The sequence below is a fragment of the Geospiza fortis genome, unplaced genomic scaffold (genome assembly GCF_000277835.1).
Source record: "Geospiza fortis unplaced genomic scaffold, GeoFor_1.0 scaffold327, whole genome shotgun sequence".
In the NCBI taxonomy this organism is placed as follows: domain Eukaryota; kingdom Metazoa; phylum Chordata; class Aves; order Passeriformes; family Thraupidae; genus Geospiza; species Geospiza fortis.
In genome coordinates this window covers 2,527,486-2,546,698 of record NW_005054410.1, presented here as the reverse complement: position 1 = coordinate 2,546,698, position 19,213 = coordinate 2,527,486, and the positions used below count along the sequence as shown (strand labels likewise).

The window sequence follows — 19,213 nt, the reverse complement described above, 5'->3', positions numbered from 1 at the left end:
CCTTCCCTCCACCCCACCCCCATGACAAAAAAGTTCCTGGGCTTGGACGTGAAGGGGTTGGTTGGTGAGAAGTTTCTGATTTTCAAGTAAAAGTCAGACCTAGAAAATTCTATGGTGGTTGCATAAGTACTGAAATTACCACACAGCTAAAGCCTGAAAAGCAAGCAATTGACAAGGGAACATATTTCTAATATAATTGCTTTTTGACCCTTTTTTCTCATCTTGCTTTGAGTTTTGATTAACTTCACATTTATTATAATTAGTGAACACTGAGGAAGAAAGGAATGGTTTTGTTGGTTTGGGTTTTTGGTTTTGGTTGTGTTTTTTAGTTGAAATTCCAGCAGCTTTCTGTTGTTATTCTATTTGGAAAAGCAGTAATTCCTGGTCCTTTGAGGAATTACTCAAGGAAAAAAAATGAACAAAGAAGTCAAATTTGACACTCTTGATCCCTTGAATTAGGTAATGATATAAGCGATTTTGGGCTATCCCTGTGTGCTGTAAGGAATAAACTCATGGTAAATATGAGGTACAATTACTCTTTCAAAAGCAGTACATATTTTTGAGGAACACAAAAATGGCCCCTAAGCAATGCCCAAGGCATCCAGCCATTTTCTGCTCACCTATAGCAAGAATTACCAGATTATTTCAGTGGAGTGTCTTGTGCTGCTCACATATCTGCAATACACCCTCTGGTCTGCATCCCAGTCACAGGGCATTTTCAGAGACATTGGCATCTGGGTAACCATTTTATCATCTGCCTTCCTCCCCAAGTCTCCAGGGCAAAAACTGGGCTACTACTTGTCTCAACACACTGCCAGAAGTGGTCCCAGTGTCATTCTGTCATGTCTCTCCTGACTTTTCTGCCTCCTTTCTGATCTGTAACAATACCTTTGTCCCTTCCCTGGGGGCTGAAGGTTTCCCTGGGAAGTGATTAGTTCACCTTCAATATGTGCCTGATGCTTTTGTGTGAGAGGTCTTATAAAATAATGATGATCCTGGAGACAGAGGCAGCCCAGCTGAGAAAAAGGTGAGTGCTCCCACTCTGCTTTGTGCCTTCCTGGGATTGTTCAGGGTGTCCCAGCCTGTGTCAGGCTTCAGCACATACAGCATCTGCTCTGGCATCTTCTTCCATAGGGTGCTGGTCTCTTGGGAGAGACCCACCTTGCTAGACACAGCTCTCAACTCATACAGTCTGCCTGCCCTAGGAAAGCAGGATGTGTTTTCTGACAACAGCGAACATAAAAATCAAAAGTTCATTCTTTTGCACTTCAGGGATGATGAATAACTTGCTCCTTCCATTCAGAACCTTTACTCAGAATACACAGATTATGGAGAGAAAGGGTTAATTCACTTAAACTGTTTTCTGACTCTATGGGATTGCCACAAGCCAGGGCCAGTTAAAATGTGGGGTCTGGTAATGGGATGTTAGTGTTTAACTTGACATGTTTTTGTTTTCAAAGGCCTATATGAGGAGATATATGTTTAACTTTTCTCATCATGTAATTAAAAGTTATTTATTAGATCTGTCGATAGTCTGTTAGGCACAATCTGCTGGGTGCATCTTGCATTAATTTTTCATCTGAAATGGCAGAAATAATTTTGTGGATTTTGAACTGTTGTTTTGCAGATGCAGTTTTAAGTGTTACTAGCTTTTACCTTCCTCATCCATGAAAGCTTTGTTTTATCATTTCCTGTCAATCTTACTGAGGAGTGCTGAATAATCAGAATGAAGCAAAGATAAAATTGCCTTCTGATCTCTCTGATTTATTTTGAGAAAACTTTGGTTCCTTCTGTGTCATGTCCTCACTTCACCTGCTTAGAGAAAACATGAGAGTGGAAATTCATCTAGTGTCTCCAATTTATCTCCAAATTACTGTGCAACTGTTAGTCTCCACAGTACCCAGAAGAGTTAGATAAATAATGTTCTATTATCCTGATTATAGATATAAATCATTACCAAGAAGTTGTGGCTGGCCAGAAATCTCATTTGGAGTCGTGGCAAGAGCTGGTGCATTTCTGGGCTTCCCAAATTGTTACACTTTGCTACCTTATCTCCTTGTTGCTTCAGCTCCATCACTGTATCTGACACTGAATCTTACACATATTTTCATATTGGAGTCCTCAGTGAACAGAATACATTAAGAAGCCACAGCTTTTCATTAGACAGCAAATATTCTCAATTAAAGATTGCTCATTTATTCTAGACCCCTTTTGAAAAAAAATGTGATCAAACAAGGGCAAAGGGGTGCATGAGAATCACCCCCAGAATAACTCCTGTATGAGGACCACTGCTGGAACCAGCACAGCATCTTTTAGTCTGACAGAGCAAGTACCTGTGGTGTGCTCTCACTTCCACAAGTGCCCTATGTATTCAAGCCAGTTGTTTTCTCCTGAAATCCCATTTAGTCTTGGATCACAGCTGAAAAGAGTGTGTGTGTGGTGTATGAAGGACGTAATGCTTGTGCAGGACTCCTGAGTGGAGAAGGTAGTTTGGCTAGGTTGAAATGCTGAAATATCCACTCTAGAGCTCTTAAGGAAATGAAATTGGCCTCTTTCTCTCTCTTTTTTTTTTGTCCTGCCCAGTTCTTGTGCCAGCCATCAAGGTGTCTTACCTTCACAGAAGAAAATGAGTGTATCAGAACAGGCTGTCCAAAATCCTCACGTGTCCTTACAGCAAAGGCTTCTCCAGAATTAGCACTGGTCACAACACACAAAGCTTTTCACGTGGAACCTAATCCTTTTTTTATTATTTGGCAAACTTGCAACAGCAAAATCTTCTCTTTTGACCTCAAAATCTCTTACTGCAAACTCCCTTCTTCCTGGGCTCTCATGAGGGCTGTTTCTTTGCTTGCAGCACATGCAGAAGGTACTGCATGTTGCTAATTCACTTGAATTATTCTGAATAGGTTGTCACCTTACTGAAAAAGGAATTGCTCTAAGTGGCCACAGTCTGAGATTTCAAACTCTTGACTGTCTCTGTCTCCTAGCAAGCTGCTGATTTGTCATCCTGTGTTCCCTTTCCAGGGTCCTAACTCTATTTGTCCCTCAATATCCAGTGAACCTTGAGGGATGAAACTTCCCTCTCCCTACAGTGATTTATTTTTCTAGCTCCGAAGACTCCTTCCATCTCCTATTTCTAGGAGATATATCCTCCTCCAGGCATTCTCCTTCTCACTGCTTACATTGCAACCACTATTTTCTGCAGTTCCACTTCAGGAGTGTCCTTCTCACGTCTGATGGTGACTGCAGTTCCTCCACTGCATAGCATCCCATGCTCTGTGAGCAGGAGAGCAGCTATTCAGCAGTGATTAAAATGCTGTTTAAAACCCAGAATTGGTGTCACAGACTCTGGGTGAATGAGGAACTATCAGAAGGACAAGAACATGTTGATGTCTCTAAAAGGGAGAGTATTTTTATGTCCAGAAAAGGCTAAAAAAACCACAGTGCCAGGTTGAGAATAATTTGAAGATTTTTTTTTCTGACCTACATGGAAAGCTGTTTATATTCCCAACTAATTTTGAACAAACCAAACAAAAAACCCTCACCTCAATCAAGATAAAGACTGCAATAAGATGGATGTGTATTTGTAAGTAACACAATGGAAATGATAAAAAGCAATTTGGAAAAAAAAAAGGAGATCCTCTTTTCCTTGGAAATATTCAACAAGGTTTGTCATATTTGTCCTTCAGATTTCAAACAAGTAAGGTCTTTTTCTTATGTGCAGTTTTTAGCAAAATATTGTGCAGAAACTTATTTCCTTTTTTTCTCCCTCTTAAATTTTGCTGGTTTTTTTTTTCTGAGTACCGTTTTTGTTTTCACTTTTTTATTAAGTCAGTGTGAAGGGAGAAAAATAAATTAATATTGGGGAGAGAAGAGAAACTGGGATTTTTCTTATGGGGGAAAGGATAAAGCTTTGAAAAAGTGTTATTTGAGAGGAGGGAGAGAGATTGGAGGAAAAAATATTTTGTTGCCAAAATGTATCTACATTTATTTGTCCAGCCCTAGATCTGAAACTGGGGTTCAGACAATATTCTTTCTCAGCCAAAACATCTGTGTATTGTGAGAAAGCTTCCCAAATATCATCTGTAAAATTTCCAAAAATGTAAACCACCAAAAAGATCAAGTCATGAATGGTTTCCCTTCCTTGCAACTGTCACGAGCAGCTGAATTGGAAAGACAAATAACCTTGTGCAAAAAATGTTAGAGGGGCTGGTGGCAAGCATGGTGTCTTTACTTAAGCCTCATGTCTTTCTGTGTGTTTAAAAAAAAAAGTCTCTGCTTCAGCATAATGAGAGATTGAAAAACATGAGTGACCACTAAGCATTTTGATGAAGGCAGATGTATTTTAAAAAAAGAATATATTCTACCCTAAGCTGCAAGCCTATGGTGAGTTTTGTTAACTAGAATTTGGAATTTAGGCAACTGAGTTGGCTTAAAAGCATTTTTGTGGCCTGTGGGCATTTTAATAGCAGGACTCCACTGAGTGTTATTGGGAATTATGCAGCTTGAGAGTTTCATGCCATCCTGAAATTTTTCTTGATTATGGCTAGTACCCTATTCAGTGTAAGTACTAAATGGAAAACATTTTTTTTTCATTTGAATCCAAGTCCTTATTGATATTCCTGTCAAAATACAGTTTCTGGTCTCTCAAACATAGAGCAAGACTTGTGAATGTAGTTTTCACACATAATTTCTGGATGTATTTGTAAGCCTTTTGCCATCTGTGTACATTACAGATCTTTAGAAAGAACTGCTGTGCAAGCTGTACAAGCAGTTGGACAGTTGTACAAGCTCGTAGCAGAAATCTCTCTTTTTACTTTTTATTTTCTACAATTGTCAAAGTGAGGAGCAAGGGATGTCACGTAAAAGTATTTCTGCTATAAGTTTTGCAGTTACTAAAATTAATTATGTGCCCACAGTTATCATAAGTAGAAATTGCATCTGTTAGACTGATACTGCTAAATAAAACCTAGTTGACTACTGGGATGAATATCCTCAGACATCCTTGTGGCAATAAAAAAAACCCCAGTTATTCCTAATATTCACATCTGAAACCTCTGCTTAAATTTACAGCAATTCTTGTGCCTGTAAACACATACATCTCACTTCTAAAATAGATTTAGAACAAAACTATTAGATGCAATTTCTCACTCGTCTAAATTAGATCTTGCTATTGAAGTCAAGAGCAGGAAAAGCTTATATTTGCAAGAAATGCCTTCAAATCAATGAGCAGCTCTGCGTGTTGTTCTCAGCAGACATGCAGCTACATTGAAATCCTACCTGGATGAAGAAACTACAAAAACCACTTCACCTTGGTGCTTATAAAAATGATACCTGAATGGTCAAAGCAAAAGCCTATGGATACATATTCCCCTGTGCAGGATTCTATAACCATGTAGACCCAGGGAAGAGAGCAGCTGCCTGCTTTGCCCAGTTTTATTTCCTGTCGGATAGAGGTTGTGTAATGTGTCTGTATGAATGAAGAAATGGCTCCAATTGCTTCAAAGGAGAGTTTTCCACCTGCTAGTAGAAGGAAAGTAAGTAAGACCTCCCCAGATTCTTACGTGTGAAATGTAACATTCCCCTGTTTGCAAGAACCCAGCAGAATCCTTGTGGATGTGCCCCGTTCCTCTGAATTTTCTTACAAAGTGATCTGCATCCTAATTGTCTTGAGTATTTTGCCTTTCAATATCAAATACTTGCTTCAAATTCTAATCATATTTTCATTATTGTTGTCCTTTTTGTAGCAGTTTTTAAAGTATTTTCATAAATGGTTGAGACTCGCAAAACCTTGTTGATGCAGGGCAGTATTAGTACCAGCAGTCTCCTTATCAGATGGTGATAAATAGGTGTACAAAGCTACCACAACAACATTTTAAGTTTTTTAGTGCTTAGAACCTTTGGAGATCAACTTAGGGACCATCTGCACTTGGCACTGACTTCTAAGAGAGCTACAAAAACTGGGATCCAATGCTGGAATTTCTGTTGTGACCGTGGTGAGCTCAACATTTATATCTAGAGGGAACTTTGATTAGGTTGTCAAAGGCTTCATGAGACCATGGAGACAGGACTCAGCCCAATGCCTGAAACACACTTGAGATTAGCTGTTTTTTCAGATGTGGTAGCAAGTCTTATGGGTGCCTGAGAGTCTTGAAAATACCATTCCTCCTATTTCAACAGCATAGTTAGTTTTTAAAAGTGCATATTTAATTGCAAAATAGGCTGGAACTGTTTTCATACAGAAAGCAAGGGGCTTAGGAGCACAGCTTTAAACTTCCTGGCTTTTGCTCATATTCTGCCACGGTTCCCAATAAGATTTCTCTTTCATCTACATTTGCCATAGTTCCTTTCTTACTTTCTAATAACTTAAGAGACAAGATGACAGAACAGATTAAAAAATATCTATAAATAATACCGTACGTAAAGAGGCATTTACCCACTGAGTCTTAAAACTCATTCCCTGATTTGGATCTATTTTTATAAGCTTCATCTCACTTGACACTGACAATGATTCACATAAATATTAACTGTTCATTTTTAGTCCAGTGCACATAAGTGAAGCTAAACTGTAGTGTTCTTTAGAGTTTTTACCCTGGAGGTCCTTACTTAGGATGGAAAGAGGGTGAGGGGGATGCAGTTCTTAAGCACTTTACAATCATCACAAAGCTAGTGTAGATGGAGCATTTTAAAATTTTTCAATGACATTCACATTTCAAATGGGTTTTTTTGTTGACTTTTTTTCTGTAGCATATAAAAATAGGGTATGTTATCCTGAATTAAAGTCTAAACCTGAAGGCTGTGGAACAACATGGTTTCTTACTGATACCTCTCTGTTGTGTTGTGGTTATGTTCAACTTCATCACTATTCTTTTGCTGCATCTTGTTTTTTAATTAAAGCAGCCCTGAGATGTTTTATGAATCGTCCAAACATTTTGTTCTTTGAACTATGCAGCAAAGCTATTTAAACAATGAAAGAATTTTTTTCATTTCAATTTTTGTCACTTCTAAATTCTGATACAATTGTGTTTCTGTTATAGCAGGAGTATATTTGATAACAGATGGTAAAACTGCAAAACTATCTCCGCTTCATTAGCGTCCCTGGCAAGTCTTCCTATATAAGGTGAGTTACAGCAGAGAGGGATATTTAACAATATACCCTTTACAGTTTCCAGTAAGATTTTGGACTAGTTTTAAGTTTATAATGAAAGCAGTGAATGTAATAGCTAGAATGCCCATTGATCACTTGTGTGTTGGTTGTTAAAACCAGAACTAAACATACATGCTATAAAAGGCTCTGATCTAGCAAAGATGTTTTAGTGCTTTTCCAAGTCAGATTTTTCCTGGCAATAATTTCATTGAGATCACTTTCCTGTAATGATGATCATGGGTTTTTATTAAAAAGTAATAAAATATAAGTGATCAATCTCCATTTAAATTAAAAGAATGCTTACGTTAAAATATTGATGAAAAGGCAGCCTTCAGAGATTTTAAGAATGCTTTTATTTCCATGGCACGAGTGAAAGGTGACAGATTGATAGCCCCGGGAAACGTAGGTCTTTTCAAAACAAATCATGTGATGTGTCCTCACACTGACTTTGGAGCTCGCTTTGCAGCATGGCAGAACTGCTCAGGCTCTGGGGTGAAAAAGTCCTGTCTAATTCTGCATATCATCTACTCTGCATATCACTTCCTACATTTCTGTGCATTTTTTGCACATTCCTTCTCCATAGGGGCTGCACAGAGATCCCAAAATCATTATGCATGGCTCACCCTGGAGTCCAGTGCATGAGGACAACATATGGTTTTTTCCTACCAGGACCTGGCTTCCAACAAGTGAGTGAAAATAAAAGGACCAGTCTGGTCATATGCCAACATTAAATAATCTCTGATAATGCCACTATGTATATCTGTTTTGTGCTATTGATCTAGCTGAATTCAGTAGCCTAGAATTACCACAGAGGAACAGCCTCTTCCACATTATTGGGAAATGGTGCTTTGCCATCTTCCCAGTATAATGGTTTGTAAACTCCTCATGCTGTGCAAATTGGATTAACTTCGCTAACTGCCTGGATTATGCAGCTTTGTGAAGTGGGGAGGACTCCCAAGCAGAGATGAATGAAAATTTGAAATTGTGCACTGGGAGGAAAATATTAAATTTGAAATTTCACATTCTAAACAAAAAACAGTAGCCACTAGATTATTGCATCCAGGGAACTGTTTCATACTACAAATATCTCATGTTTTTGTTGGAGTATGTTTTTTAAAACAGTGTATATTCACTATGTATTTGGCAATCTCATTTAAAGGATTTTTCTATTAGTGAAGGAAAATTATGGGCATCAACCAGGCTTTGATATAAGGTAGTTGCCAACAGTGCTAAGGCACTTTTGGGCACATGCAGAAACAATGCTGTAGGCACTGGGAAATTTTAATATGCATTTTAAAAAATTACAAATGCATGGTTAGTGTTTTGGGAATTCTAAGCTTGAGCTGACATGGTGACACCCTTCCAGGAGTCTGCCCTCAGAAGTGAAGATGTAGGAAGTGACTGCTAGATCTCCTGGAAGCAGGAGGGATGGAGAAGGTGGTGATGGAGAAGCCCTGCTGTCTGTGCACTGGCCACCACAGCTCAGGCACACACTGCACCTTTCAAAGGATCACAGCCTCGGGCAATCTTCTGCTGCAGTCCAGGTTGGTTTGGAAAACACTACATCTGAGTATAGTGTAAAGCCTTCCCTTAGATGCTGTCAACTTGCTGTTTTTATAGTACAAGCATTTAGAGGTGTCACAGAAATTATAACTCTATTGTGCTAGCTCCTGAAATAAACAAACAGTAAGGGAGAGAGGAAAAAGTGCAAAGCAAGTAACCTAAGAAATTTTGGTTTTCTGTTTTGAAATCGACGTAGTAAGATTAAACATCTTGGATGATTTCACACACAGTAAAACTCAAAGAAAATGAGAGGGGCTGAAGCATACCCAAATGATGTGCCATACTGAGCTAATAAAATGTGGTGTTTGTGTGCTTGTGCCCATTGCAAATGTTCATTTGCTGAGCTAAATGTGTGTGACCTGCCTTTGCACTATTGGCATGCTGCAGATGCTCCTCCTGAGAGGATCCTTCATAACATAGGCAAGCAAGCAGGGCTTTGGTCAGATCTTCTAACAAATGCTCACTCCATAAACTGCATTAGTTCAGTTGCTTGCAATCATTTGTCCAAATCTCAGGTTTGGGGGCTTTTTTAGGCTTTTGGTTTTTGTTTTCTTGTAAATTTCCACTGTGTAGGTCTGTGTACTTGTCTGACGACGTGGGAAAGTTCTGAATGAATGTTAAAAAGCACCTCGTAAAAGCCAAGGCTTACCGTGCTGTCCCAGCCAAGATACCCTTTGGGAACAGTAAATGCACAGTTGTAGGCGTTCCTACAGCTGATGGTAATATGGAGATGAAGATAAATTTGTGGTTTGGAGTTGAAGATGCTATAAAATTTTTACTAAATTTCAAACTTTCATTTGCCTGTAATCCATGGCACTGACACAGTGAAAACTGAGCTTCTTTGCTTAGTAGAGCAGGTTCTCCAAAAGATGCTTTCTTTAGACCAGTGAATGCACTTTTACACTATTGATTTCCTGCTGCTTAGACATAACTAACATTTTAAGTAATCTATACAGTTTTGAAATTTACATTAGGTCTTTTAATAAAATCCCTAGCACCTCAGGGACTTCTTGGTAGGATAGACAGTGAACTGAACACTAGACTATCAACTGAACACTAAACACCAGAACACTAAATTTCAATATCACTTAAGCAAAATTCTGACCTCAGCTGATCTGCTACTGCCCCAAAACCAGAAAGCCAAACACCACCACACAGCAGTTGCCTCAGTCTGGGTATTGGTTGAGCTATCAGAGCACAGTCAGGTTGCTGTTGGTTTGTCCTTACAAGTGCTTTACTGAGAAACCCCGAGTTAAAATCAGTTCTGCATTATGTGGGACACATTCCTGAGAAGTGCTAAGACGTACTGTCACTAGATTTCTTGCAGAACTCCACACTGGATGAGAAGGGGAGATCCATGCTAAAAAAGGAAACAGGAATAGCACAATGTGGCTGAGATCATGTTGTGGTGTTTTTAGAGTAGAGATCAAAGGCTGCTGAGAAGGCAAGCCCTTTTGCATTGCGTGTTGTGGCAATTATACAATTGTCCTTGTCCTGAAAAATTTTACCTGAAATAGGTCTGCATGGGTCTCTGGTTGGATCCCACTAAAATCAATGGTAGTTGGGACTGTGGTCCTACAAAGTGGGGTGGGATTTTAGTGATGGTCTGTTCGCTTCCTGCCTGTGTCCTCTTCTGCTCTAGGACATGACATCCCTTCTGCTGGAGGATGTAGGTGCTCAGCATTTTAGACATTTCTTCCTCTTCATTTTGTTTTGAAGTCTGTTATCAAGTCTGACGCATTCTGACTGAAGGTTTTAATTTAATCTATAACTGGATAAATCACAGAACTGGCCTCCACCATCTATACCTGTCAATTGATCTGGTGTAACGAAAACTGCAAGAAGCTCAAGCTGATTTATAGAACAGGGGTATTGGAATGAATGTTCAAGGGAAATTTGCAGCTAATTTTCTTAGGCGTGTTAAATGATAAGCAACCCAAGCTGACCAGATCTTTCTGTATTTAAGAATGTGATTTTTGAGGGCAAATGTGGGCAGCAAGAGAAACTCTGCTGCAGTCGAAACAAGTAGCTGTTAAGTAACTGTTGATGTATCTCTGTGTACCTTTAATTTTTTTGTGAATGGGTAGATAATCAAGAAAATTCAGAAGAGAAGATCAATTTGGTTTGGCTGTGCAGGTGAAAATGTATGTCTTAACTTGTATTTGCCTCTGAAAATTGTGAGACTCGGTAGCAATAGGTTTTGCCTTTGCTATTTAAAAGCAAATAATCCATTTTATTGCCTCTTAAAAGGGGCATTCTCTCTCAGGTTTTCAAGTAAAAAGCCAGTATGATGTTTTAAGCTTTTTCTTGTAGTCACAAGACCTCAGTGGTCCTGACCCAAGATTTTTCCAAGTCAATCTAGCAGTGCTGAGATTTACTGCTGCTCCTGAAGTATCAACATAATTACGTAAGTGTGTGCCAGCAGTGTGTGCCTGTGTTGGTAGCTCATGTGCAGCACACACATTGCTGGCTGTCTGCAGCACACTGAAACCTGAGATTTATTGCATTTACAAAAGGCCATTACAATGCAATTTTAACTTACTGTCATTAAAGGGTCTTACATCATAAGCAATCACGGCAAAAAGCCTTGGCCCACAATTTATTCATAATTTTTATTGCCTGATTTATTAGCGCCTCTGTTACATTTTATAAATCTTATCAGAAAGAAATTAAAATCAATTAGGGCCTGGTCCTTTTACCTTTACCCGTGTTGGGTGGTACCTTGTTCTCAGCCTGACGGAAATGGGGATATTCCTGGAGTAAGCTATCACTACAGGAGTAGGAGTGAAGATAGCAAAATCTGGTTACTTAGTGAGCACAGGAGAGAGATGTAAAAATTATTCTAGAAATGACAGCATTTGGTTTATATTCCAGGGGGAGGAGGTGGTTCTCCATGGATTCATAGATTTCTCTGATTTCATCCGATCCTACCGCTTCTGTGTACCATTTGGAGTGAATCACATATTTATGTAATTCAATATTCAGCAGGGAAAGCCAAGTCAGCCTTCTAAACTGTTCTTTCCTCAGATCAAATTCAGCATATAGTAACTGAGAAGCTAATTGTAAGACAATTGCAAAGATCTCAAAATGGCTTTTCTCTCAGTCTTATATCCCAAGAATGCACACAAATCTCATAAAATCAAGCTTATACAAAATGGAAACTCAGTTTTGCCATCTATATTTGCATGAGAAAGAATTACGCACTTGATTATCAGGGCCCAATTTTTCAATCTGAATACCCCTGCTTGCCCTTTTTATTATGAAACACAGCACTTGGATATGATTTAGTTGAACGTTAATTGAAGTCATGTGGTTTAAAGGGGGATGTATTCTACAGTCCTTTGCAGTAAAAAAAGCCAATAAGACCATGATGAGCTTTGTCAGTATTAGAGCTCTATGTTTTGATACAATGTACTAAAGATGCTCATGTCTTTAAAAGATTATGAGCACATGTATTTGAATATGTATGCTCCTAATAAATTGCTAAGATCTATTGCATTTTAGTGCTTTGGAATGGAAATAGGCACTGTGTCTATTAAAAAAAGCAGCACACACCAATTAATTTGTTATCCTGAACCATACTGCAGGAAAATTCATTTCTATCCTTGAAGTTGGTGGTAATTTTGGCTGAGTTGCAATAACAGTAAGGCTGGGCCCTCTGTTGCTGATTTGCTATCATCTCTCCTTATGTTAAGAGAAAGGCAGTATGTATAGACTTTACTAAAGTACTACTGTAAATATACACTATGCATTTGTACAAATAAGAAAGACAAATACTGATAAATGCTAGATTGCACAGCAGAAGGGAAGAACAAGATGGAAAAATAGTTTTCCTAGGTATAGTCTAATACATCACATTTCTGTGAACAGTTCTAAAATAGAAATATTATAATTGATCCACAGATCTTTTTCTCCTTTGTCTCATGATAGACCAACAGAGAATTACCAGTACTTTGTTGCCTTTTTTGCCCTAACCAAAACCAAAATAGCAAATGTCAGGAGAAGGGCAAAGAAAATAACTGAAGGTACATAGGGATGGATTGAAGAGAGAAGGGACCAAATATCTTTCTGAAACCAGCCACTAAATTCACATTGATTTCAGTGGCACCACGGTTACTTCTGCAGAAATATTTTGGGGTGGTTTAATTTTGAAGTCCTTCCTCATAAGGAAATCCCACTCAGCATCGTAGGAGGTGGCAGCAATAGGAAGGCATATATATGTGTATGCATATGATGGTATGATCCATACAATCACAGCCTTGGCTAAATGAAGTAAATTTTGTAACCTAGAAACATTAAAATTAAGTGAGATTAAAAAAATTGAATTAAAATGGCAACAGATGCTGTTCTTTTTCAAGGTTTTAGAATAATAGAAATAAAATTGGAAATAGGAAAATAGATTTTAAAAAAATGTCCTTGAATTCAAACTGCTCAGTCTGTACTAGGCAGCCATGGAATTGTCAGGTGGGTAACATCATCTCTCTCATCTCCCTGTGAGATCGTGACTTCAAAGAGATTGTAAGATTTTCTGGGCAGACATCATATCTTCCTGTGTGCTTCTGAGCAGCTCAAACTGGTGAAGCCGTGATTCTGCATGGCTGTTCTGGTATTTTAATTTTTTTGTATGTGTTTGTGGTAGTTTAAAAACGTATTACTTCTGAGTTTGAATGGACAATTCCCAGGAGTTACTTGTGTACCTGCTCCCACCGTGACCAATTTGATAGGGACTGTATGTGGGACTTGGAGCAGTGAACACTTTCTAGCTGGCATTGCGAAGGTTTCTTTGGTCAGGATGCAGAGAAGGCTACCATGCTTACTAGTGGGTTATATAAGGATTTGCAGTAACGTGTTCCTTGATGGAGAAAATAGGAATAAAATGGAATTTTAGGAACTACATTAATAATGAATGATACAATGGTAGTTAATAATGTCTGTAATTCCATTATACTACAAGTGCAAGGGAAACCTCATTTGATGTGGAAAGATTCTCATTTTTCCAGAGCTGTAATGCAGCGTGCAGTTAAAATTAGGCTGTCTCGTTAATTGTCACAGTATATGGTGAGAATTCCTGCAGCCAGCTTCAGTGCAGGATTAGATATGGCTCTGCAGGAGACACCTTCCAGAAAGGCTTAAGGTGGGAGAGCAGCTCCAGCAGGGCCCCTTTGGAAGCTGTCCCTGAGGAGGGTAGTGGGAAGCAAGCGGGGCAGCTCTTATCTCCTCTGCCCCTGTCTGCTTCTGCTTGGTGGGAGGCTCCAGACCACTGTCTGTGGAGTGCTCCTGTGTCAAGCATGTCCAGCATCACACATCTATGGAATAAGCTCCCCTTGTGAAGGATGAGGAGTATCTGTTCCCACTTCCTGAGATTTGCCTCAATTCCTGAGCTAAGCCATGCTGGCCAGGAGTAAGGAACGAGCAGAACCACCCCAGCCTCTAATCCTCAAGACAGTGTGATTATTCAGGAACTAGGATCCCATAAACCTTTTCATACCTATGGGTTGTACTTTATATAGTGAAAAATCAGTTTAAATGAACACAGCAAGGTTGAAATGCTTCTGAATGTACAAAAGAAAGCTGGAAGAAATCCCTGGGGAATACCTTTCTCTCATCCCTTTACCACTGTCCTTTTTCCTGTCTCCTTCTCAGTGTCAGAAACTTGTCCTTCAAAAGTCACCCACTGAGGAAAGCAGATTCTTCTGCAGGATGTGAAGGGGAAACATGAGGGAAGGGTGAGTGAGAGTTTTGCTTTTCCTCTTACAGATCAAAGTGGTACAGCATATGCCAGGATTGCAAGTCAAGCTGTTGAGGACTTTCCATAGGACCCTAACCAGTTTTTATTTAAAAAACAGTAAAGGTTTATTTGGAAGGACTATAAAAGCTTTCCTGAAGCTTTCCTGAGAGTTCATTAAAAAAAGCTTAACTGTCCAATTTGAATGTGAGCAGTAGCACACAATCTCAGCTGAAAGCTCCTCGTTCTCAAACACTGAGTAACCCAAGGAATGTGAATTAACACAAACACAACCTTATCCTGCTGAGGAGGAGGAGGAGGAAGGGGAATAAATATGTTAGATACCTGCAGGCCAAACTCGCCAGGAAGTCAGTGGGAGCTTTACTAGTGGAAGAACAGCATGACCAGACATAAATATAAAGGGGAGAGGATGCCAAGAAAATATTTTTCACACATTTGTGTACTGAGGGATTTATGAAGTCTAGTAAGTATAGAGGGCAGAAACTCTACCACACTGTAACTCTCTGCTGCTTTAGCATAGCTTTCTGGCTGACTCTATTTCTTCCTTTTTGCCTACTTCGAAAAAATTAATTTACAAAGTTGTCGGATGATGCAAAAAGGGCAGTTCTAATGACATTCAAAGAAACATCAGTTTAGGTATGGTCAGTGATATTTAGCTGTCTGGACAGATGATTTTGACAATCTTCCTGGATCCCTGGATCTTTCCAATCATCTTTTGTTACTCTGCTCAGATCTCAAGGCACAAGATTTTGCCTCTGATATCCAAATGTGGATTCTTTAGCTTAAGGAGAAGTGTAATACCTGTTTATCTTACTAAGATAGATGTCTAAGGCAGTCTATCATTTGAAACAAACTATCTTTTCTTATTATAGATACAGAAGATTATGCAATTTTTGAAGTGTTTCCTCTTTTTAGAAAGAACTACATTATTAAGAAATTAGCACGGAGAAAATTTGAAATTAATTAAAATCAGCGACTATTGTTTTAAGGAACAACTGTTGACTATGTTGCACCTAAAGAAAAATGATTAGTGGCTAAGAGCTTTGCTTAATCAAAGTAAGAAATAAAATTTGCAGAGTTAGCTGATTTTGCCTGACGTACACAAATGCACTTCCAGTCTTCCCTGGCTGTCTACGAGATCAGAGGTAATTTAGTATGAGTCAGGTGGAGGTGAAGCAAAACAGTCAAATGTACTTGTATTTGCAAGCAGTGTCCATCAAAATCCTCCAAGAATGGCTGGGTTTGAGTAAATGCTGAGCTTTTCATAGACAGTTCCTAAACATTCACTGATCTAGCATACCAGATACAGTCCAGAGAATCTTGCTTTATACAGATATGCAGATTTTCATTTAATCTTAATATTCAGAGACTGTATTCCTTTTACTTGCCCTAGTGTAACACTATAATGGTTATGTAAACTGATGCTTACATTGAGATGTTATTTTGACATGCATTTTGGTGCCATATGTAAACATCAAAGGTCTGTAATAACCACCCTTAGTACAGGTCCCAGTCCCCTTTAGGAAGAGAAAATTTTGTGGGTTTTTTTTTGACAAAATGGCAATGTGAATTTAGATTTTTGCACAACTGCATTGCAGTTTGTAACTGAAAGTAGCGGACTCAATTAGAAGTGGGGTAACAGTGGATTTGTTGCCTGACTCTACCAATAATTGCCTTAATATACCATTCACTTGTTAATGATGCTATCAATTATTTTACTATAAATTAGCTATTGTGAGCTTCAGGTCTTTTTGCAATGTCTGTGATAGGTTACAGGAGCATAAATCAAACACCCATCTCTTTTTACATCCATAACCATAACTTATGGCTTTTATTAGGAAATGTTAAATGTCCTATAATGTCTTCTTAATGGACAGTGTGTGCATGTGTTGATGAGGAAAGCCATCTTCCTTCATGCAAAATATTAATGCATGTGGCCTACGTCTCCATAGATACAAGTTAAAGAATCATATTTAACCCATGAAATATTCAGAGTACTCATATTTATCTAGTCTTAACAATCCTCTAAGGAAAGAACAAGTCAGAGGTAAATCAGGAGTTGGATTCTAACAGGTATGCACAAGTGATTGTGAATAATGGTACATCATCCACTCAAAAAAAACCCAAAACCAACAAAGCCAAAACATTTTATAAAAAAATTGCTAAATGGAAATACCCTTACAGAATTTATATCCTTCTAGAATTCCAGCCTGTGCATCACAAAGACTCCTACTATTGGTTATAAATTCTTGTCCTTCTCCTAAAATATCACAATGCCTCCAAGCAAAAGGGTGTTTTAAGCTCTGTATCCTTTTCATTGGGACAACATTATCCATTTGACTTTTGAACCATTTCCCAAAACCTTGAACAAGCACATTACTTTCACTTGAGATATGTTTTACCAACAGATTCCTGGGTACCAGAGAGATCTGCTATTCAGATTGCCAGCTAACATTGGGCTTGATTAACAGAAACCAAGCATTTTGAAGGATACCCTCCAGCCTTGCCTTTCCCTTTCCATGTTCCCTTGGCAGAAATCAGGGATTTGAAAGCTGCAATACAACAGCATCATCTTTCCATCTTGTGGTAAATATTCTATTATTCCTTTATCCTCCATGCTGTTTAAAGGAATTAATTTAAAATATTAACTCCTTTGTTCAAGGAGGAAGTCTCTAAATGGTGTACAAATAAGAATCTTTAGAAATGCAGCAAGATATAACTCCAGGCTCTGCTCCAGCTTTCCCCATTCATTCAGTTTGCAGACTTGGTGTCTCCCTGCTGGAGATCTCTGCTCAGACCAAGTCTCCGGCAGCTGCTATTCCACCACCCATTCATACACGGCCAGCTCCCCTCTCCCTGCTCCTTGCATTTCCACTTCTCTTTCCTCCATCCATCCAATTTTCTCCCTAATCTGATCTCACTTCTTTGATCCTTCTCAGGAACACTGATCACCCTCCCCCACCAAAGCACCACTCATCCTTACCGAGGGCTGGCAGAAATTAAGCTCTAACAAAGGTACATTTAAGAGTAGAGCCTATGCCAACCAATTTCTTTATGAAGGCACTATCTTCCATCTGTTTCACTAGTTATCAAATTGACTGTCTTGGGAGTTAATCCTGCTGCTATTCCTGAAGAAAATGTTTTCAGTACTTTTGATCTCAGGAGCAGAATCAGGCCCTAATTAATGTAATTATTCTCATAGCATGAGGAGGTGCCTACTTAAAGCAGTTGGATGACTGTTACAGACCATTTTTATCCACATCTATGCTGTGAGCTGCACCAGTGTGCATTCCCTTTCCAAAACAACCGCAGGCACCAGGAGGGGAGGAGTTGTCCTTCAGTAGCAGGCAAGAAACCTGTCAAACACTGTGTCCCTTCTACATGAATGAAACCCTTTCCTCTGATTAATACTTTGCATTTCCCACAAGGGAAAAAGAGCCAGAGTGAGTGGCTGAATTACCCATTTTCAGAGAAGCATGTTCATAAATATTTAACTTGGTATGTATCAGAAAAGAGAAAGGCACTGACTCCCTTTCCAGTCCAGGCTGAAACTCTCCAAATCCCCTGGTACTGTTGGGAATGCTTACTCCCATAATCCTTTCCCCATCTCGTGAAGGGGAGAGAGCCTTTAGTAAGAAGGCTGGACAAGGTGTCTCTCTTTGCTGGGGGATGTCTGACTGTAAGAATCTATGCATAGAGGGAAATTACCTGGTGTAATAGAGACCTCTCTGGCCTATGACCGGGACCCTGCCCCAGGCTGGGAGTTTTAGGAGCCTATTAGAAAATCAGGGTCTCTGGAGGCCCACATCTGAGTACATAAGCTCAGGCCTTGGTATCTACTAGTTCCCCATGCCTGGGGCCTGCTTGAGAGTGTGGGTTACATCCCCATAGACCCCACGTGATTTTTGTATGGCCATACACATGGATGGCTGCTCTGCTCTGACAGCTGAGAGAACCCTGGTGATGCTGGGAGGAAGTGGGACCGCAGGGACGTTTAAGTGTTTCGATGAGGGTGCTGATTGTATAGCTTACCCTTGCATATCTGGAGGAGTAGGGATCCTCAAAGAGTGCCCAGATGCGGGGCTGCCACCGTCTCCAGAAGCCCCCAGACCTGCCATCTGGGGAGTCACTAAGTGCTAGGCGTTTTGTCATCTCCAGCTCATCTTCACCATCACCAGAGTCTCCGGTGCCATCTATGTCTCCGTCCTCAGCACTGCTATCCAGGGGAGCCCCACCAAAGCTGTCCAGAGCCTCTTCGGCGTCGCGGTGCTGCCGGTAGGTCATCCAACAGCAGGGCTCCACATCGGTCTCATCGATGCCCCAGAAGGCCAGCTCTTCCTCATACAGGGGCCCGCACACGTCCGCGGGGCAGTGCAGCTTGCCAGTGCGGTAGTAATTCAGGATGTGGGCGAAGACGCCCGGGTGCCGGTCAAAGAAAAACTCATCCGTGCGGGGGTCATAGTCAAAGTGGCTGTGGGCATCGGGCTCAGCGATCCAGGCCAGCCGCGTGCCGGGCAGGGTGCGCAGGGTGCTGCGGTAAGTCTGGTGCCTAGTCCCTCCCACGTTGATCACAATGCGGTCGCTCTCGTCGCCCTGGCCCATCTCGTCTCTTATTAGGCATGTCGCAGACTCATCCAAGCAAGCACGGCAGGCAGCAAGCCCGTCAGGGGACGGCTGCTCGGCGGCAGTCGGTGCCTAAGCCGAGCCCCGCTCCGGGCCCGCGGGGGCGAGGGGCCCCGGCCAGCCCCGCTCCCCCG

General features: G+C 40.2%; 1 protein-coding gene across 4 annotated transcripts in view; it reads right to left on the bottom strand.

Annotated features, from left to right (window-relative positions):
• The window catches only part of KCNC1 (potassium voltage-gated channel subfamily C member 1), a 105,584-nt gene extending 86,377 nt beyond the window's left edge, over positions 1–19,207 (bottom strand). For all 4 annotated transcript variants that reach the window (XM_031061350.1, XM_014309190.2, XM_005426322.2 and 1 more), the window contains exon 1: positions 18,489–19,207. In XM_031061350.1, the coding sequence (XP_030917210.1) occupies positions 18,489–19,058 (570 nt within the window). In that variant the 5' untranslated portion in view covers positions 19,059–19,207. The remainder of the gene's footprint in view (positions 1–18,488) is intronic.
• Positions 19,208–19,213: the final 6 nt, after the last annotated feature.